Raw genomic sequence first — 23011 nt, forward strand, 5'->3', positions numbered from 1 at the left:
TATGAATATAAAGTTATTACGTTTATTTTTATAATTTCAGATAAATCATTTCACCAATATTATTATGGACTTAAAGAAAATTACATTCAGTATGGAACAGTAAAAACACCTGAATATGACTTTAACAACATAACTGCTCCAGTTATACTATTCTTTGGAAAAAATGACTGGATCGCAGTTAGAGAGGTAACTCAATTTATTTTTTAACAAAGGCTATGGCTAACTGATTTCTGATGGGTCATTTAAAATAAAATGACTGTATTATCAAGTCTGTACATATACAGCTACCAACAATCATTCTCATATGTACATGTTTGCTGTCCATCATTATCTTTAATGCTAGTAAAACAGGAGTTAATAAACCAGGGAATCATGTTTTGAGCAATTTTTTTTTTTTTTTTGCAAGAGGAAGGCTTCAAGTTTCAAATGTTGTGTGACAATGCTGTAAGAAGTTGGTGCTGGGAATTTTTAAAAACAGCCACCCACAATTACAAGATAAGGGGAAAAGTCAGTAGATAACTCATTAAAAATGTTGAAAAAATCCTAAGTGATTTCTGAATTTTTAAATGAGTTTCCACAAATTTGTAGAATAACTCTAAGGATCATGACACAGCAGTTGAGTTTCCTTTAAGTTTGGTTCATGGAGTGTGGCAAAAGCAACTGATGTTCAACAAAGTAAAAAAAAAAATTGTGAATTTAACTTCCTTGAGAACAATATTTAGTTGTAATAAACTAATGATTCACTTTAATAAAGAAGCTAACATGGTGAACTTCATATCTCTACAACTTGTTGTCTGGGAGATAATGTCTTCATAAAAAGCAATAAAAATCTTAAAGATAAAAGTTAGTAATTTGAAATTTGGCCATAACCTTTTGGAATATTATGATAACATCTGTAACAGTTCGGTTATTGAATTTGTGATTTACAATTAGCCAAAGTAAAGGCTACAAATTAAAGCTTTAAAAAACTGTTATTTTAGGAATTAAAAATTTTAGTTAAAGGGACTAGTTTTTTTGCATGTATTTTATAAAATCTTATAATTAATTTTTGGAGATATTTATAATTCAATCACACATAATATTCAACTAAACAGCATAAAGCTGGAAACCAATCATATGGTTGGTTTTATTTACCTTCTGTGTTAAATGTTCAAAAACTGTACTATTCTGATATGGCTTTTTATTATTATTTTTTAAAGTCATCATTATTTACAAACAAGTTTTAATAGAAAAAAATTTTACTATAAAACCTTTTAATGGATATAACAAAATTTCAAAAGGAAGTGGGAAAATTTGCCTGACTCAAATGCCCAGCAGCCTGCACATACTGGGTGTGTGGTGTTCACCGCCTATGCGGTGGGACCCACTAAAAACCGACTCCCTCACGCAGGGTGGTGTTGGAATTGACATAAAGGCATAATATCAGTACCACCCCTGTCACAGGCACACTTCTCATTCACATCAATATTTACATAACACATTCAGACACTATTTACACTCAATATTATATTCACAATTAATAATATATACAGCTCAGAATAAATACACTATAGCTATGCTGGCCTCAGACAACAGGAATGCGTCCTGTGGGAGCCGTTGGTGACAATGTAGAGGCATCATCCTCAAATAAGGTGAAATGCCTCGCTCCTTTAACTGCTGCAATATGGCCTCCCACCTCACCATCTTATTTACGAAAATGATATTCGTCATATAACTTTCTTTTTCTGTTTAGCCTCCAGAACCACCATAAGGTATTCATTATTTCAGAGGATGAATGAGGAAATGACATGTAGTCTTGTACAACCTCAGGTTGACCCATCTTGAGATGTGAAGTTAATTGAAACCCAACAACCAAAGAACACTGGTATCCACAATCTAGTACTCAAATCAATATAAAAGTAATTTGCCTTTACTAGGATTTGAACCTTAGAACACGCGACTTCAAAATCAGCTAATTTGATATGACAAGTTTACCACTAGACCAACCCATAGTCGACATATTATAAGCATTAAGTACCTATACATACGTATATACATAGTTAAGTAATTGGAAGTATATTATAATAATAATAATTTTATTAAATATTCTAATTCTTTATTTTTTCTTTACAGGATGTTGATAATCTGTTTAACAAGTTACCACATATTGTTGGAAAAATAATAATAGATTACAAAAACTTCAATCACCTTGATTTTATGTTTGCCAAAAATATAAATTATTTAGCATTTAATACGCTCATAAATATTTTAAATAGATATAGGGATGTAGGTGATGTTGATAGTGATTTTATGAAACAGTATGAAACAATTTAACTTAAAAGATTATAAATTCATATGATTATTTTCTGAATCAAGAAAAATTATGTTGATTAATAATAAAACGTACTTTTAACTTGTCAAATCAAATACTATCTGTTAATATTAAACATTCTTTTAAGTTACTTATCAAATATCACTTCTTTAATTCAAACTAACACACAAGGAGGTGATTAAAAAACGGCTATAGTTGAATTCTGATAATTATATTTCAATTAACAACATTAAAAACAATTACAAAAATATATATGGATGATCACAAAAGTCTTTAATTTCACAAAAGTTGTTCTCTCTGATTTGGAAGCTGGTTCTTATAGTTTCATGACATTTGTGGCCACTTTTTGTAAACAATTCAACTTCATTATAATAAATTTCATAAAAAACATATAAAGGACTATGGGTGGGAGATTGTAATAATAGAAATTGATATTTAAATCTTTATATGAAGATTATATACAATAAAAATCAAGTATGTTCATTTGTTACTGAGAAATTAAAAAAATTGTAAAGTTCATTGTTACTCCATTTTAACCCTTTGAAGAAAGAATTTCAAAAAAATCCTTTCTTAGTGTGCACTTATACTGTAAGGAGAACGTGCATTCAAATCTTCAGCAATTTTATCTTCACTACCTTTTGCTGGGCGTTGATTATGAATGACTCGTCATATTATTTTATATATATAGATAAACTAGCAGACCGGTCACGGCTTCATCCGTGCTATATGCATACTTGTGTTTTCTGTTGTAATCAGGAAATGTTTAGCAGACTGGGCTCGCTTTACTTGGCCTTCTGGTCTAGCCAGGGGCTTTGTCCTCTGGACCCTCATGCATTCATTAAATTCAAGCTTGTGACAATAAAAATGAAAAATAAAAATTAAAGCCTGTTCGATTTATAAAAACTATCAGAGTATAGTAATTTCTTCATAGCAAAAGGTTGGTATAGACCTTAACTTTTTGAGTGATCTAAGAATGTGGGTGTGAAAACAGTTGGCCTCCATGTTAAAAATATTAGTTATAACTGGTTACCCTCACAAAGTACAGGTAAAAATGTATGTTTCCCAGTTCTTATCATTACCCAAAAAACACCACTAGGAAGTGACTATACTTCATTTCTCTTCTTTTTTTTTAAGTCAGGTAACTGGAGGCAGATGCAGCCAGTTGTGTCATATATACAGTAACAGCGGTAATATATACCGGTAATTTATGTCAACTTTTCTTTTATTCTTTTATGTCAACATCATGTTGACGTAAAACAATCACTTGACAAATTGTAATTCGAAACAGATTAAATGTCTGTTGTTGTTTAAAAGTAAAGTCAGAGGTGGTAGGGAAAAATAAATTTTGCCTCCATTGAAACCAAACAGTGAAGAAATAAAAAAATTGTGCGGGAAAAGGATTTATTAGAATAGGAGACTTAATAGTACATGATTCTGTCTTGATGAAGTTTTGGAATCGATAGAAGGAGAATGTAATAATAAAAATTATGAAATAAATGAAAAAAATATTTTTATTGAAACAACTGTCTTTAAAAAATCAAGTTTTAAAACGGTCTAGAATATAATTTAAAATTAAGACGTTGAAGGTCATGATTTTCAAAATTTAATTAGGGTAATGGAGAACCATAAGGAATACATATTAATGTGCAAAGAAAAAGTTTTGTAAAACAAACCGTTCACTAGGTTTTTACAATTATATTTTTTATATCCTGGTTTTAATAAAGTATTAAAAGATTATATATTGGCATAATTTTAATGTAAAAAAAAAAATTATTTCACTTAATACTTGTAAGTTAATCTTGTAATAAACTGAAAGGATAATTTTTGTAGTTAGTAATGCCTTAATTTATGTGGTTTTCCTTTTTTAATTGAATTAAAAATTTCTTTTAGTATTTATTGGCCATACAAAAATTTACTGCCCAAACGAACTTTTTTGTTTTGATATCCTAAATCAGTCACTTAAGTTTGACCACTATGTCCTCGGACATTCTGTATGACCCTATTATTACTGATTAAGGTACTCATGATTTTTTTTCTAAAAATAATGCACAGCTTTTATGATTTTAGCATTTAATCTTATAGAAAGTACTCTGCTTTCTACTGTAAACATTTGTCTAAAAACTTTACATTTTGATTATTAGTATTTGTGGAAATTTTCTATACCGATAACTTGACAATGTCCAGCGTTTTGATTTTCACTTGATTTTCAGCGTTTTATATTTTCACAATAAATATTTATTGTTACCGATAATAATTGGTGGGGGCATTTTACACAAGAGAACAGGAAAAAAGATGCATGGTGTCAGGATGGTGAAAAAGTAGGTAAGGAAAAATGACATTTTTTTCAAAAACTGCTTCACTCTTAAAAGTTTGTAGGTAGAATCATAGTAATGGTTTATCGATCGCTGCTGCTTTACACATTTGATTGTTTTCTTTGTAGACTATTGCATAATCTTTTAAAAATTCCAAATAAAAATGGGGAGTTCTGAACAAAAGTCCTTTGCGCATATTGCAATACATAAAAAAACAATCGTCTTAATGTTGAAACATATACCTGTTGGGGATATGAACTCTTTTATCTTGTATCAACAGATAAAAGAGTATACAGTGTTCATTTTAATCTCCTCAGGCGATTTTCTCATAAACTATGCACAATATAAAAAAAATGACCAAAACAAAAGTTACTCAGATCGATGGGGGACATCTCATGGTGAACTTGATCTTATTTCAAGGTTAACACAATTTTTCCAATCGGAATGATTTATTTTTGACCCCGCCAGTGAAAAGAGCAGAAAAGTTTACATTGGAATATGCGGTCACACATATGACTTTGGAACTTTTTTTGAAGGTCATATGGCTAACCATCAGAGATAGTGTTATACAGTTGGTGGATTCTTTTCACAGATATTTATAGTCACTGGTTTCTAAGTTGTGAGAATAGGATTGTTATCTGGCCGTCTTGAATCAGCAAATTGTGTTAATCGGATACCATGTGATTAACTCCTAAACCAAAGTTTATGGCCATATGACCTTAATAAAAGTTTCACGATTTTATATGGAACCATATATTCCAGTGTAAACTTTTCTACTTTTTTCATTGGTGGGGTGGTAAAGTAAGTCATTCCATTTGAAAAAAATTGTGTGAACCTTGAAATAAGGTCAAGTTCAAGGTAAAATCGAAGGGCACAGTGAGCTGTTGCACTCCAATCTGAGTTAATTTTTGTCTAGGTAATTTTTCTGTATTGTTTGTAGTTTACGATAAAATCGCCTGCGGGCGATTAAAATAACACCTATACATCAATGTAATCATAATTTTGTAGAAAGAGGTATCTAATGTTAAAATTTTTAACATTTATTGATGAAATTCCAAAAAAATGAATCATTTCAGAAATCTCATCGCTGAAGTGATTATTTTAATTTTAATATGTTTTAATTTTCATATTGTAGGCTATACATAACTTAAAATTTACCTTAAAAACAATTATTATTATTTATAAATATTTTCCATCTATTAAATACAATAACTTCATAAAGATTTTTCTAATGGAAATTGCTTTGCTAAAAAAGCACAGCCTGTGCTCAGGAAAGGAAAGGATATGTCGCTAGACATTCTTTTTTACAGAATGGGTGGTGTGTGTTTTTGATCTTTTATATTTTTTTTGGATCTTTCATTTTCGGGTTTCAAGTAATATTTCATCACTTATTTAAATGCTAGAACAATTTTTAACACTAGCAGCTCAATTAAAAATTCTTAAAAGATCTTTGTTTAAACAAAACTCCAGCAGTCTATTTTCTTACAGAAAAATAAACTTCATCATTATTATTTACAATCGTAAAACTTAGTTACATAGATTTGAAAAAAGCTGCAACAATAATGATTCTAAACAAATTGCTCCTTCAAGCAGTCTGTGTTGAACAGTTGTCGCTCAACATTTGTTCCAGTAGCTACTAGTTTTCAATTTACGTTTACATCAATTTTATTTCTTATTATTCTTGCTTTTTATTACTTTATTATTATTACTTGCTTATTATTACTTTATTTTTATTGCTTTTTATTAAGAACAAGTTTATGTTCTATAATCACTATTTTTCTTTGTTAGAGGTGATAAGGTACATTCTTTTAATAGATTTTAAATAGCATTTAAAGAACTTAAGCGAAAAACGTTCAAAAGATATTTGATGTGATTTGAAGAAGAAACAATTTTGAAATGCCTTCTTGGAGTTAAATACTTTTTTTTTGTAGAATACACAAAATATAAAAAATCCAATTAAAAAAAAAAAATAACCATTCACCAATTATTGGAGAAAGAAAAATCGATTTCAAATTATTTTAAAATAGGTGTGCTGAGTACTGCACCCAGAATTTAGAAAGAAATCAAAAGTCACTGTGATTCAAATAATCTGCAGGTTACAAGTTCATGAAAAAATTTTAGTAATAAACACACTCTAGTATTTTCTTTATTATTTTATAATATACAAGTTCATGTTCTGTTTTCAAAATTATTAAATTAAGTTAAAACATAAAACACATTATAACTTTTTGCTAACGTTGATACACTCAGAGTAATGTTGTAAAACTCTAAAAGGTCTGTAAGTAATCAAAGTTTCTTCTTTAGTCAATTTCAATTTTGAAAATATAATATTTTTCCTTTTTTCTGAATAAATTTTGCAACAATCACAAGGACACTTTGTATTCAATTTATAATCTGAAGGTATTTTTATATTGACACCGCATTCAGAAACGTTTTCTGTATAATAAGGAATAGCATCGGATTCTTTAGACAAATACTTACTTGCCTCGATTAACAAATTATTTTTTTTTATAATCCACGGGATTAAGTACATAATATTCCCACAAAAACAAAATGAAACTATGTCCTCAAATTTTGATCTGAAACGAAGATTGGTTTTGTTTAATAATTTAACTATTTTCTCACGGTTTTTTAAAAAACATCTAGGTTCTATTGTTTCTGCATTATAAAATGGCATATAAAATGAGTTAAATGTTACCTGTGCTTCAGGGGTTTCTTTTTTCAATATTTTCTTCAATTTAAGACTAGTTCTAGTGCATTTTCTTTCTAGATTATCAGCAACTTGTTTTTTACAAATATTACATGAACGTTTGCTATTTTTACATTCTTGTTTATCAGTTTTAAGCGGTGAAGTAAAATATTTAAGTCGATGTTTAGCAATTTGCTCTTCATACCATTTAAGTGGATCAAAATTACTTGCACTGCAACTACAAATTATTAAACTTGTTCTTGTACAGCTTGGTGTATGAACGCTATGTTCTGAAGGAATAATCTGGCTATTCTGAAAACCTTTTCTACAGTGTGAAAAAAAATTATACCTTTTACTATCGATTTCAGGTTTTATAATACATTCTTTAATTTCACTGCAATTTTCTGTATATTTGTTATTCATATTAAGTTTTTTTTGTATACTATGAGAAAGAGATAACATATTTTCTTTATTAACCGCATTACCATTTTTAACTTCCTTTTCAACTTTATCTAGACTTTTTTTTTCATCTCCATATTTATTATAGGTAGTAACACTAATAATTTTTTCTTCATCATTAAAAGGGATATTATGTACAGGCATACTGTAGTTAATTATTAAAAAAAAAACAGAGAAAGTTGCATAATCTAATTTTTTTACTAATAATGAAATGGTGAGAATACACTATTTTACTACATTTTAAAAAAAATTATGTGTACAATATAAACTACAAGTATAAATTTTATGATGAATTGATATGAAATATACGGGTTTAAAATTTAAACAAACTTACCAAAATTCAAATATATATAAATTTAAACAGGTTTTTAAAAATATTAATCTTCTTAAATATAACTAAAAAAACTAAATACTCAAAATTTAATAGTTTATTTTATTGCTAACAATGAAAAAACATATGTTATGTTTCTTTTTTAATATTTTCATCAGAACTTTTTTAAAAATTACCCGGAGTAAAAAATATGAAATTATAAGTAAAAATATTAGCTCTAAAAGTATCCATCCAATTTAAAGCCTTCCACCTATAACCGTTTAACCATCAAGCACATTAATTTATAATATTAAGAAGTGTACTCATCAACCGTCCTTAAATCGTGCATTTTATCCTTAATTATCATAAACTAACAGAGAAATTTATAACGCATAAAATAAGCCCGAAAGGTTCACGTATTTATAATGTATTAATAGGTTTCTTAATTTTCATAACTAATGTCAACAGACTAGACGCTGAGGTGTGTATTTTAAAATAGACGGGGATGCTATACTACTGCTATATGTGTACTTTCTTACAACTATTAAGCTATACTACAAGAATAGTTAGCTATAGAGAGTACAACTTTCTGTGTAATGAAAAAAACTTTCTGTATAAATTTAAAAACCGCAGTAAATAAAAACATACACGATACTAGACAGATAAACAGATAGAAACCGCAGAGATAACTAGAGGATCATACAGTATTTCGGCCTAAGTAGAAGTCATTTCGCTTTCGTTCCTATTTTTAATATTTTAACAATAAAATAAAAAAAGATGATATCGCATTTGATTTCATTATGATTTAAATTATTATATTAAAAACTGCTAAACTACGCCGCTTGAGCACGACAATAGCATCCGCTGGTGGTGTTTCAACCGAAAAGAGGAGAAAAAATTATTAATAAAAATGAGAAAAATGAACATTTATAATAATATTTAGTAAATTAAAATACTATTCTAAAAAAAAATACATTTTTTTTTTCAAAAGAAAAAAGATCTCACCGTGAATTAAAATTTTTTATTAAAACAAAACTGATATTATTTACTGTACATGACGAATCTCTTTATACTAATATTATTTAAATAAAAATATTATTGAAACTAACTGCTTCTTAACGCAGACCGGGATGTGGCGACTGAGAAAACACGAGCTACACGAAAAAGCGTCACGCGCTAGCTGAATCGAAAACGTAACATCGATGCGTTTGTTTTAATCATCGAATCAATATAAGTAAATTAAGTGCCTGTTGTAGCGGATTTTAATGTAAATAGTGTAAATTTACGAATATGTACGCTAATCATCTGATTTAGTTATAAATAAACTATCATCTGTAGAATCGAAAACTAATTTTCCAGGTTATAATGTTGAATAAAACTGCATATAATTTTTTCCTTGTTAAAGAATTAAAAATAAAACCTACTTTTCAGTTTATATACTTATACGGTTTAAAAAACAAAAAAAAATATTTAGTGGAAAAATTAACATTTTACGAAGACATTTTCTTACATAAAAGATATAATTTGTTTAAATATGTTTTCAGCCGACTCGGTTTTGTGGAGGAAATAAAAAATGGAATAATATAATTCCTCAGAAATTATTTATATGTGTATTTCATTGTCGGTTCGTATTTCTTATCGATAAAAAATTTATCATTTGTGTATATTGCGTACACCTTATTTTGCACCGTTCACATAATATTGCGTAAGAAGCTTCGTTTCCGTCGTGTGTCCAAGCACCGACGCACTCGTTTTTATTTATTAAATAAAGATATTCTTTAATAAATACAGATAAAACATTTGTTTTTCACCGGCATATATTTTTAGATTATTTATAGTTATTAAAAAGAGGGAGAAAAGACAGAAGACAGAACTGAACTTCAATAAAATTACACCTAATTACAAAAATCATTAATTAAAAGGGGTTCACCGTATTCTAAACTATCGTACTATCGATTAAAATTATACGAGTAGAATAATATTTTAATTTGCTAAATATTATTATAAATGTTCACTTTTCTCATTTTTATTGATAATTTTTTCTCCTCTTTTCGGTTGAAACTCCACCAGCAGACGGTATAGTTGTGCTCAACGAAATGAGATTTACATCGTTTAAAAATAAGGCATTCAGTAATTAAATATTTACAGAAATAGTCTTGTAGCAAACTTTAAATCGACTTCATCATCGTTAAGAATACAGTATTGTTCAAGATAAAATAAGAAAATATGCGTATAAGATTGTCTATTTTAAAATAAAACCGTTCCTCGACTTAGTATTCAATACGATAAGATTTAGTTAATCAAAGTCGGTAAAGTTAACGGGAGGGTTAGACTTATTTATTTACTACTAGAATAGAATATTTTCCGTCATGAAACAAGCGTTTCATGAAGGCCCACAGAAAATTGGGGGCGTTCAGGAGGTCTAGGAAGGTGATGATTGATTAAAAAAAGGGAAAAATTATGTTTTCCTGATATTTCAAACTAAAATGTAAAGTAAAATGTAAGTTTTGACTCAGAAATAGGATGTGCCGCGTTTAAAAACAATAATTACAATTGCTGTTTTTAGGAGCGCATCTTAAATACAGCAATTGCGATTATTATTTTTAACAGATGGTAAGTTTAAAAATGTTGGGGGCCGCTAGAAAATTTTTATCTTTCAGTGCGGGCGGTGGGCGAAAACGTTTGAGAATCAACGCTCTAAAGGAAAGAAAAAAGCTGAAAAAATTTCAGCTTACACATTACAATTCTTTAAATGAATTTTAATCTGAAAACCTTCGGATGTTCTGCACGTTGAATCGGGCAAAGGCTGTATACTTTGTATTTTTCCGCGTCTTCCAAACCGTTATTATTTTTGTTTTACTATTATTTCACGTAATTATTTTAATTTTATGGATTGTATTTTATAATGCTGCTTTGATCAAGGTTGTAGGGTGGATAGTTATCACTTCTTCGACCGTTAATAGCTACTATCCCACCGCTTGCAGTAATGGACGAAAGGAAACAAATGTTTGAAGTACGATGTATACCTTTTATCGACTAATCCTTTTACTTTTTGATTTACAGGGTTATTTTTGTTTTCGATAATATTCTCTTCGACACGAAGAATTCATTTCAGACATTGGAATTTCCTTTTTTACACGTTCTTGTTAATTTTTCATGTATTCTTTTGCGATTCTAGAAATAAAGCTTACACTTACGTCTTTCTTATATCGCACCCGATAATTAAGAACGGTTTCTGATCTGCGATGGTTTATTGTATCGTATCAAGTCAAGGTCTCTGTTATCGTAATTCACGCAAACCGACTTTATTACCGATTAACTTAACAGAATTTGATCGTAAATTAAAATTATTTATTTATTCTCAAAGAGACGGCAAGCTTATGATAAAATACAGTTAATTTACGACAGATGAATTTTTAGCGTATGAAAAACGCCAAGCCTGACCGGTACTAGAACTCACAACCGTCCGGATGAAAGACAGAGACACTCCATCTCCCCAAGGAGGTCGGCAAAGCGGTGACCTACAGTATTAATAAGTAGAATATTAATAATATTTTAAACGGTAATCGTTTACGCGTTACTAAATCTATAAATTATTTACAACGAATAAACAATTATATTTTTTCTTGGGGCCCGACGTTCTTTCGATTGTTTTTCTAACCGACTTTTGGACTTTCTGTTAATAGACGTTTTACGCAGACGACAATTTTTGTCGAACGCCCGACAACAAATCGCGTTTTCTAACGTTTGGAGACGGAATGAATTTTATTTTCTTATGCGCCTATCGTAGTTTAATTTTTCACCGCGACCTGTGAAACGTATCAAACAGTTACACAGTGTCCTACAGTTTACTGCGCCTGATAAATTTGTGGAGTGTAACGGGTCGTTTTAAGCGTACACGAGAACCTTGGGCCGCCATTTTTTTACATATCAGCGGTAACCTGCGCACGAATCGATTAACTGTTTGAATTCAAATTGTAAACTATACCGATTACACGATTCTTACCGTAAGCTTAGTAACGAGACTACGTGTTATACATATTGAATAGTCGTCTGGAATTTATTCAAACCGTGCCGTTTGTGTTCTAAAATAATTCACAAAACTCGTTCTAACGGTCTCCTAATTTTCCGTATAAATTAGTGTTCCGGCTGTGGCGCAAACGGATCGATACGGCCGAGTCGATCGAATGAATATAAGAGATTTTTCGACTTTTTCGTGTTACGTCCGATAAAATAATTTAAGGGTGAATACAAAAATTCGGCTGCAAAAAGCAGCCGGTGTTATATTTCCTCTACCGTTACTTCGTTTTCTTCACCGGTGAGAATCGCCATTGTTGTTGGGCGTCCGGTGATACAAAAAGGGCTTTAAGATAAAATCTTTACTTTCTTCAGAAAGCGATACGATTGTAGTTACCTTTACGATGAGCGCTAAAAAAACAACTCGGATAGCCTACGCAGTGCTAAACATTATATTTCGTAGGGGAACTCGTAGGAATAAAAGAGAAACGAGAAACCGTGGTGCGATCTGCTTTGCGATCTTCGCTCACGAGAAACTCTTTCACCAGCAAATCTCAGTCCTGGAATATATGTATCGGTTCCGACGACAGTGCGGTGCAGAAGTGCTCCCAGATTATTGTTGGACGTTAAAAAGGAACGTTCCAGATGTTGTACTTCAGCAGGTGACGGTATTAGTAGATGCATTTTAGTCATCGATATCAAACTATTAGCGTTGATCAAACGCAAAAAAAATCGAGTAAACCTGACGGTTACCGCATTACACCAGAAACATGTTTTCTTACCAAATAAAATTAATTTTATCGGTACAATATAATTTAAATTACTTCAACTGTAATAATTATAATTCAAGATTATAATACAGACCGTAACGTATGAAATAATCATTAAATGCTATTACAATAAAATTATGAAACCGATTAATTTATTTACTTATATTTACAAGTGTTATCGTTTAACAGACTAGAGAGTTTCTTGTTTTAATTCTAAAGCCCATACATGCTGAGGCCATCCTGTTCTTCCTTTTGCTTTCCGACTTTCATTCTGAAAACAAAAAATACCCACCAAAATTAACTAAAATTTAAAAAGTAGAATATATATATAAATGTGTGTATATACACGGGATGAAACATAGGTGTCGCACGATACGATAATGTACGGTGGCACACTTCGTCGCTCAGAAATACAAAATGCAAGCCGATATTTTCCACTTTTAAAATTGTATGCAGAGATTTCAGAAAAAAGGAATTTTCCTCAAAACAACTTTTAAGTTGATTAAACTAGAACTTTGACTAGAGAGAACTTCTTTCTCTAGTCGACTTCCTGACTAGTTCGATCGATAGCGATGTCTATCGCGAAATGCTGAAAAAATTGAGATGTGGAATCCAAAACAAGAGACTCGGTTCGGTTATTCGGAGTGTTGTGTCGATTCATGACAACACCAGCTCGTACACCCCCGCTGCAACGCAACGTTTCTCACGACCTTTCGCCGGGAACAGTTCAACAAATCCCCGGTACAGTCCAGTCTTGCATCGAGTTCTACGTCGGCGAGATAAAGTAGTAAATACGTGATTTGCGTGGCAAATGGCACCATTCTATAACGAAGGAATCCAACTGATCCCGCAGCGATAAGTGTCTCAATAATGGCGGAAAATTATATATAAAAAAAACCTAAAATGTGTATATCGTAAAGCGATTACATTTTTATGTATGTTCTTGATTTTTTTTTATAACTATTTGGAACTTACTTTCTGGAATATCACGTACATATATGCACACATATGCATAAAATCTAATATTACTTAATATTAGTTACGTTCAAAGAACGGGTGCGATAAACTAAGATCTTATTCGATAAACATTTGGAGGTTAGTTTACATAAAACTTGTTAAACTTTTGATAATGACGTCTCCACAAAAAAAAAGTAATAGACTTAACTACATTAATGAAAATATAAAAATATTTGACTTCGTATTCAGAATTTGATTAAAATAATCGATAACGATGTAATAATTTAAAACTTTTGCAGCGATTACACATACTGATTGTTTTTCTTAGATACATAGTAAATATATATTTCATTAAATAAACTTTCTTTCTTTTCCTGTTTAGCCTCCGGTAACTACCGTTTAGATAATACTTCAGAGGATGAATGAGGATGATATGTATGAGTGTAAATGAAGTGTATGTAGTCTTGTACATTCTCAGTTCGACCGTTCCTAGATGTGTGGTTAATTGAAACCCAACCACCAAAGAACACCGGTATCCACGATCTAGTATTCAAATCCGTGTAAAAATAACTGGCTTTACTAGGACTTGAAACGCTGGAACTCTCGGCTTCCAAATCAGCTGATTTGGGAAGACGCGTTCACCACTAGACCAAGCCGGTGGGATTCATTAAATAAACTTAATTTTAATTAAATTACAGGTTAACCTTTTCTATCGTAGGTTTTCCTTTTTTATCATTAACGATTTCGCTAATTAATATTTATTTTTTATCGCCTGTTTTTGAATCGTCTTTAGGAGAAATCTCTTGATTATTGTATTTTTAAATATTGCATTTCAGAAGAACACGTTTTCATCGGAAGGGTCAAATAAAAATATCTGATTATAGTTTAAGTAATAAAATTATTAAAATTTATTTAATTTACAATATATTAAATAGTAACGAATAAGTTTTATGCGTGCTGAAAAAAATCTTTTAAAAGCGACGTTATAAGTTCTAATAAAAGTTCCATTCTGTGCTAAAACGTTAGGACTTAATTATTACTTAAAACATCTGAGAACGAGAATATTTTGACATCACCATCTGAAAAAGTGTAATTAAATATGTGAAATGAAGAGTAAAAAAGAAAAAAATTACAAACTAAGTTCGTCAGAAGCTTTAAAAAATTATAAAGTTAATATTTATTTGATTAATTCACAAATTTTAAAGTACATAAAACGATACAAATAAATAAAAAATCAAAATCAAAAAGATTTGAAAAAAATAGCTAAATGTCTAAAAACGTTTTTTAAAGGATACATAATTGGACAGGTTGACAAAATTTGAACAATTAAAAAAAATTAATATTTCTATATAGCTGAGGGTGAAGTTAGCTTTAAAAATGCTTTATTTTAAAATAATGATTTCCACTAAAGACCGTGAAGAAATATAAAAATCACACGCGCGCGCGCGCGTGCCCCCTCATATGATACAGTTACATTCAGACAATTAAATTATCTTTTTGAAAAGTGTGGAATTGGACATAAAAATAATATAGCCTATACAATTACCTCATTGACACAATAAAACCATTAGGGTAAGTGTGGCGCAGTCATCATTTATTTAATTTTACGATAAATAAGAGGGTGTAGCTGTAATATAATTGACATTTATAATCCCTTCCATTACTGTCTGTGGCAATGACATAATTCAAAAATAACTCGCGACACCATCATTTATTTGATCGTGTATCAAAGAATAAATGTAAAATTATTTACTCTGCACGTAAAACTGAAGAAGCTGATTTATTCAATTTTTTTTTTGTCTTCAGTCATTTGCCTGATTTGATGCAGCCCGTATCTAGTGCCAGTCGTTTCATTTCGGTATACCCCCTGCGTCATACATCCCTAACAATTTGTTTTACGTATTCCAAACGTTGCCTGCCTGCACAATTTTTCCCATCTACATATCCCTCTAATGGTAAAGCGAGTATTCCAGGATTCCATAATATGTGGCCTATAAGTCTGTCTCTTCTTTTAACTATATTTTTCCAAATGCTTCTTTCTTCACTGATTTGCCGCAACACCTCTTCATTAGTCACTTTATCCATCCATCTGATTTTTAACATTCTCCTACAGCAACACATTTCAAAAGCTTCTAATCTTTTCTTCTCACGTACTCCGATCGTCCAAGTTTCACTTCCATATAAAGCTACGCTCCAAACATATACTTTCAAAAATATTTTCCTGACGTTTAAATTAATTTTTGATGGAAGCAAATTATATTTCTGACTGAAGGCTCGTTTCGCTTGTGCTATTAGGAATTTTATATCGCTTCTGCTTCGTCCATCTTTAGTAATTCTACTTCCCAAATAACAAAATTCATCTACCTCCGTAATTTTCTCATTTCGTATTTTTTATAATCAGCGGTCCATCTACATTATTTCTACTATATTTCATTACTTTCGTTTTGTTCTTGTTTATTTTCATGCGGTAGTTCTTGCGTAGGATTTCATCTATACCGTTCATTGTTTCTTCTAATTTTTTTTTACTTTCAGCTAGAATTACTATATAATCAGAAAATCGTAGCATCTTTATTTTTCACCTTGAACAGTTACTCCGGTTCTAAATTGTTCTTTAACATCATTAACTGCTACATCTATAAAAAGATTAAGTGATGGCAATAGGGAACGTCCTTGTCGGACTCCCTTTCTTATTACGGTTTCTTTCTTATGTTCTTCGATTATTACTGTTGTAGTTTGGTTCCTATAAATGTTAGCAATTGTTCTAATATTTTTATACTTGAACCCTACATTTTTTAAAATGCTGAACATTTTATTCCAGTCTACGTTATCGAATGCCTTTTCTAAGTCTGTAAATGCCACGCATGTCAGTTTGTTTTTCTTTAATATTCCTTCTGCTACTAATCTAAGCGCTAAAATTGCTTTTCTTGTCTCTATACTTTTCCTGAAACCAAATCGGTCTTCTCCTAACACTTCTTCCACTCTCCTCTCAATTCTTCTGTACAGAATTCTAGTTAAGATTTTTTATGCACGAGTAGTTAAGCTAACTGTTTTATATTTTTCACATTTATCTATTCTTGCTTTCTTTGGTATCATGACTACAACACTCTTTTTAAAGTCTAACGGAAGTTCCCCTTTTTCGTAAATATTACACACCGGTTTGTATAATCTTTCTTTTTCCTGTTTATCCTCCGGTAATTACCTTTCAGATAATACTTCAAAGGATGAATGAGGATGATGAAGTGTAAATGAAGTGTAGTCTTTTACTGTCTCAGTTCGACCGTTCCTGAGATGTGTGGTTAATTGAAACCCAACCCCCAAAGAACACAGGTATCCACGATCTAGTATTCGAATCCGAGTAAAAATAACTGACTTTACTAGGACTTGAACGCTGGAACTCTCGATTTCCAAATCAGCTGACTTGTGAAGACGCGATCACCACTAGACCAAACCGGTGGGTTAGTTTGTATAATCTATCTATTGCTTCCTCACCTGCACTGTAGAATTAAATAAATGAATAATATTTAAAGTGTGAAAAAGTAACTCGGTCTGGCTGGATCTCGAATTCGAACGCCCGGTCGACTCGGTATCTGTTGCGTTAAGCCTTGCGGCTACACCAGTCTGCTAACCGTACAAGTGAAATTTGTTCTGCGTAAGTTGTGAAATTACATTAGTTTAGTTAGTTCCGATCGTCGCCGCTAGTACCGCTACACCGGCGTGAATTAAACACGGTTTGCGCGCGCGCTTTATTCATCGAATTAAATAAACGGAAAAGTATTATATTTAAATAAAATGATAAATATTTTAAATTAAATAGCGCGTGTATGCGTGTGTAAGCCGTGCATTAGAAAAAACAAGCCACAGTTGCAGGATTTACGTACAACTTAAGTCCTACAACTGTGATGTCACCGTGAAAATTGGTACGAAAAACCATTCTGGCGATCTGGGAGAAACGGTAAAAAAAAATTTCTCAAGCCCACGACTTTATACTTCTCGTGCTAATTCACAACTTCTTGAACAGAAGGATACTCTTCATTCTGCGTTCACACTACCTTTCTTGAAACAGACAAAAGCTGATAAATGTGTAAATTATATATCTGGAAGAAAGGCGTGTCGTTCAGTTTTATCGGTGTAGAAACCCCCTCTTTCGCCAATCAAGAGGAGATTAAATCGGTTTACGCAGCTTTCTTCATAACTTTACACATCTTTGTAGGACTTGTATTTCGTTCTACTTTACGATTGTTTTAGCGGAAGTGATACTTTTCATTCTATCTTCATCTCAGGAAGGAAATTCTGCCTGTATGTTAATGTTTTTTGGCAAATTCTGTCGACATAGACGTAACATTTCCTTCCTGTGTTGGAGTTCTGTCCTCTATGAGTTGGAACGCCACATTGTTCCCGTAGCCCTGCAGGCCGTAGTAGGGCCGCTTGTCTGATCGCACGGCTCTGTTTAAGGATGTGCACCTAGTTGTGGAAAACTCCGTCACCAGGGAAAGCTTGCAGGGCTCCGTTCTTGGTCCCTTGCTGTGGAACCTGGTGTTTGACGGATTTCTGGAACTGACATTTCCAGAAGGGGTCACGGCCCAGGCTTTCGCCGATGACTGTCTCCTATTAGTTCGTGGTAATTCACGACGGCAGCTAGAAGTTCTAGCGCAGGCGGCTTTGTCAACCGCAGAGGGTTGGATGGACATTCAAAATTTAAATATTTCTGTGCCCAGGACGATGTTTATGATTTTCAAGGGTGCAGACAAATTATCGTACAGTCGTAACACTCGTATTAAGTACAAAGGCTGTGTAATCAGCCGAGTTCGAGTTCATAAGTACCTAGGTGTTTTGTTTGATGAGAAGTTGCTGTTTAGCAACCGCATTAGGTAAGTACGCCGTCTCTGTGATACACAATCTTAGGAGGGTTGCTTGAAAGGATTACGGGCTGTCAGGCCGTCATTTTTACACGGTGTACCGAGGTGTCTTCAAAAGTATATCGAGAGTATCTTTGGAGGGCTAGAACTCAGGCCACCCTAGAACTTAGAGGTCAAGGGGAAAATTGTCCGCTCACAAGCGGCGAGTCTATGTAGTGAGAGCCGCATTGTCGGACCGTGTGGGAGTTCCTTGATGCGGTTGCTTTGTTCAACCGACATCAGCAGTTTACCTAAGGGAAAAGACTCTTACCGCGTTGCTGTAGGAAGCTAACCGAGAGATATGGCTGGCTACCTGCAAGATTAAGGCTCCAAGCGCTTTAATATGGTGGACAGGTAGTTGCCGGTATTTAGCGGTCTAGGCGTGGCAGCGAATTTGTGTCTTTGACGAGATAAATTTAATTATCGATAATCATATTCATATAAGTTTTAGTAGTTGACGGGGTTTGCCTACCCGTTTTAGTGACGCATGATAAGCGGTCGATGGGACACGCAAGCGAGTGGTGTACGGTACCACGCTTATTCCGCTCACGCTTTTAGGTTAGCTGTAGGAGCTAGTTAGGACACTGGGGTCGCTAAACTGTTTCGCGGCTCAGTAGCCATTTGTGGTACAGACATTCGGTCTTACTCTTTACGGCGACCGAATGAGGTGGTGCGAGAGAAATGCCAAGCAAACCTATCTACCTATATTCAGAGAATATAGGTAGATCATCTCCTGTTCATCTCCTGTGAAACAGAGAGAAACTGAATCGTGTAAATCAAGAATCTAGTAAAAAGGCAGATTTATTGAGGCAGTACTCAGTTAAAATCATACCGCAATTAGGTGGAGGGAATATTTCTCCCATTCACTCATAATCTTTCATCTCGGTAACAACACGTTCGTAAAGTCACCTTACAAAAATATTTTAGATTGAACAAAAGAAAAAAAATTAATACGTTTTATTTTCATACATACCTGCTGTACGTTTCTTCTACATTCATTGGCAGGTCTTCTACTACCGTGACTGGATAAGTCCGCCTTAAATCCGTCACCGCAATCTTCGTTTTCCAATACGCCCATTAAATAACCGATATATGATGTAGCCAATCTCAGCGTTTTAATTTTACTTAATTTTGTGTCGGCTGGTACATTCGGTATGCATTCCCTCAGATCAGCAAATGCGTTGTTTATACTCTGCAAAGACGTCAGCTAACAGATAAAAAAACACGGTTCCTTTTTCTTAAAAATAAATTTTTCTTATTTTTATAAATTATAACTATCTATAAGATATAATACATTAAAATGTTCGTTTTGTTTCGCCTATTTGACTACGTCAGCGTAGATTTACAATAAAATTACGGTCGGTAATTTTGTAGGGAAACGTTTCAAAAAAATTAAATAATCGATAAGTTTTTCATTTTAGTACTAAATCGGTTCTGAAATCAGAGTAGGCGGTAAAGAATTATCTTCTTAAGTACGTCAATGATCGGCCAGTAATAGTGTATCTTGATGAAAAGAAATTACTTTTCTTTTCAAAATCAGAGGGAAGAAAAATCAGAAAATAAGGGATAAGTAAAGTACGAAGATAAATAGGCGATAACATCGAAAATAACTCAGGAAGAGTTACCGGGGTAATGAAATGTAATAAGGTAAAGGCTAGATCGAGCGATATCTTACAGAAATATCTTGCAAACGACTGTAACCGTAAAGAACAGATTCAAAGAAGGATCTCTTAGGCAAAAATTGTCGGTAAGATGAAGGAACTGACAAAAATAAGAATACTGTATAAAATATTCTTTTCTATTAGGGATTTGGCCGAATAATTTTTGACGGTTCAGTTTATCGTTCAATTTATCACACAATTCTTGAGACGAACAAGATATTCCTTAGGGGAATCTGAACCTTCCTCCAGTATCCGGTGTAAAACGTATCTGTTACAGACTTTCGTTCGAGCCAGTCAACGCAAAAATTGTAGCCTGAATAAAACGTCCCGATTCACTTAACGATTAGAAATATCCTAAAGCCTTCCTTCGGGACGGTCTATTTATCTTCACTGTAGATCGTAATGTTTTTTTACAATTTGTCCCTTTTTCCACCGGCGGGTAAATACAGTTATTTAGTCTTCGGTGTTTATTTGGTTTTATATTCGGACTTTATCAGGAATTTTTTCTTATTTCGTGCCGTATAAAACTTCAGAATTTATCCGGTAACGCAGAGACTCTTGGTAATATTAAACCGTATGTATATAGATCTAAAAACGAAAAATTTATTATATTAAACGAATGGAAATTAGAATATTGAAAACGACTAAGCAAAAGTTTTTGGAAAGTAACGAAGATTTCCCTTTCGTTGCAAACGTTAAAGAAGAACGGCCGTTAAAGAAGTAAATACGAGGAAATTCTGAAAAGGAACGGGGAATATGATAATTATAATGAAAGAGATAAGCAGGGGGAAATCTAATTCGCCTGCAGAAGATTATTAAAGGAAAGGTAGACGAGATGAATATAACAGGAAGAACGGTGCGCTTACGATCAAAACGTAAGAAAAGAGTATTTACTAAAGGTTGTTCTACTTCGATGAAGATGATGATTCATTCGACTTTGTTGTCACAAAGTTCTGGAACTAGAAACGATTCGCCCGTTCTATATTTTTTCAGCATCTCTAAAAGTCCTTTTCGGGAAGGGTAATTATAGTAGTACAAAATAAAAACATTTTCAAAGCTTTTTAGTTCTGAAAGTTTTAAATTTATAAAGTAGTCTGTCGGTGTAGGGATTACCGTGCTGGATGCTAAATCAAGCGGTGTCGATTTCCATTCTCAGAAAGGATTTGACATTTTTTCACCTACTATTTCATCCGTCCCGATTTTGCAAGTAAAAATAAGCGTAAAAGCACATCCGAAGTCGTACTCGTACTAGCGATAAATAAAATTCGAAAAAAAATACTTACAACTACTACATCGTAGATTTTTTTACACCTCGTCCGTAAAATACTATCGAGTTAGACGGTTTAAAGATTAACAGACAAGAGGTGAATATAAGAGATAAGAGTGGATAAGCGATCCGATTTTAGGAAAAATGAGAAAAACTATAATAAAAAAGAGAAATAATATTTTTTTAATTCGATGGTTTTTTTTTTTTATATCTTAACAAAGCATCCGATCGGTCAGAAGACAGAAAAGGAAGGGGTTTGACGACGATCTGCTTTTACTATTGCAAAAACTGTTAAATCCGGCACCGATTTTAGTTTAAATAAAAGCAGTTTTAATATAGAATGCGCGATACGAACGATTCTAAAAACAATTTTTGCAAGTGTTCTTTACAACTTATCTCAAATCTTTGCTTCTTCAACGCATTAGTTTCACCGAATTCCCTACACTCGTTAACTTTTTGTTATAAAAATAACTGTTTTTTATAATATAATCTAACCTTGTAGATGCAATGCGTTTGTTTATCATGTTATCTCCAGTAAAATATCTGTAAGACATTTTACGTATTATCTTTTTTCAGCTCAAAGTAGTATATTGTACTGATTTACTTTCATAATCGCTTAAAAAGTATATATATATATATATATATAAAAATACATTAAAAATATTTGTTTATAAAATCTATAAAAAAAACTACACAAATACATTTTCTAAATCTATAGAAAATCCACAACTGAAGTAATTATTCATAAAAATTCTAAACATCTAATTTAAAACAAAAGCGCATTAAAAAAAAAAAAACATTTTGAATAAAGTTAAACCATTCATTCGCTTACAGGGCGAGTCGTACTGTTGGAACAACTGGAAGAAGAAATCTGCGATTACTTACCTACGTACAATCATTTATTGTCAAGATATGCATAAAGTATAAAAACCGATGATTATAGTAACGATGATGATAATAATGTAACAAACAACCTTAAGACGATAATATAAATTAACCGATATTCACACAAAATAACAACGTTTACAAAAAAACATATAACTTCTGCTATTTTCAAAAACTAATCGGAATATATTAAAACGTAAAGCAAAAACTAACAAAATATACTTTACGCTTAAAGAGTAAGAGTATAAATTATAGATTATAGTAAATACAGCCAAATATTAAATCGGACAGACAGAAAAAGCATTCAATAAAAAATACAAACACGGTATCGTTGTGATAAAGTGAAGTCAGAATCGATGTTTGCATATCGATGGATAACAATCTGTTACGTCGAATCGGATGGGGGTATTAAATCTAAACTGAAATACAGAAATATTTAAAAAATAAAAATAACAACGCGAATGTAAAGGGAACATGT

At 32.0% G+C, this 23011-nt stretch overlaps 2 protein-coding genes across 4 annotated transcripts in view; one reads left to right on the forward strand and one right to left on the reverse strand.

Annotated features, from left to right (window-relative positions):
* LOC142332263 (lysosomal acid lipase/cholesteryl ester hydrolase-like) overlaps nucleotides 1-2830 on the forward strand; it is a 38652-nt gene extending 35822 nt beyond the window's left edge. The window contains exons 7-8 of the mRNA XM_075378587.1: nucleotides 41-186; nucleotides 2113-2830. Coding sequence (XP_075234702.1) covers nucleotides 41-186; nucleotides 2113-2313 — 347 coding nt within the window. The 3' untranslated portion in view covers nucleotides 2314-2830. The remainder of the gene's footprint in view (nucleotides 1-40; nucleotides 187-2112) is intronic.
* A 5184-nt stretch (nucleotides 2831-8014) lies between these two features.
* The window catches only part of LOC142332303 (uncharacterized), a 37397-nt gene continuing 22400 nt past the window's right edge, over nucleotides 8015-23011 (reverse strand). The window contains exons 3-4 of one of the 3 annotated variants that reach the window (XM_075378657.1): nucleotides 19694-19912; nucleotides 8015-13139 (exon numbers count right to left, since the gene is read on the reverse strand). In XM_075378657.1, the coding sequence (XP_075234772.1) occupies nucleotides 13059-13139; nucleotides 19694-19912 (300 nt within the window). In that variant the 3' untranslated portion in view covers nucleotides 8015-13058. Of the gene's footprint in view, nucleotides 13140-14765; nucleotides 14905-19693; nucleotides 19928-23011 lie in introns of those variants that run through there. The other 2 variants (XM_075378656.1, XM_075378658.1) reach the window with 2 other exon arrangements.

This window comes from Lycorma delicatula, chromosome 11, assembly GCF_047948215.1.
Source record: "Lycorma delicatula isolate Av1 chromosome 11, ASM4794821v1, whole genome shotgun sequence".
In the NCBI taxonomy this organism is placed as follows: Eukaryota; Metazoa; Arthropoda; class Insecta; order Hemiptera; family Fulgoridae; genus Lycorma; species Lycorma delicatula.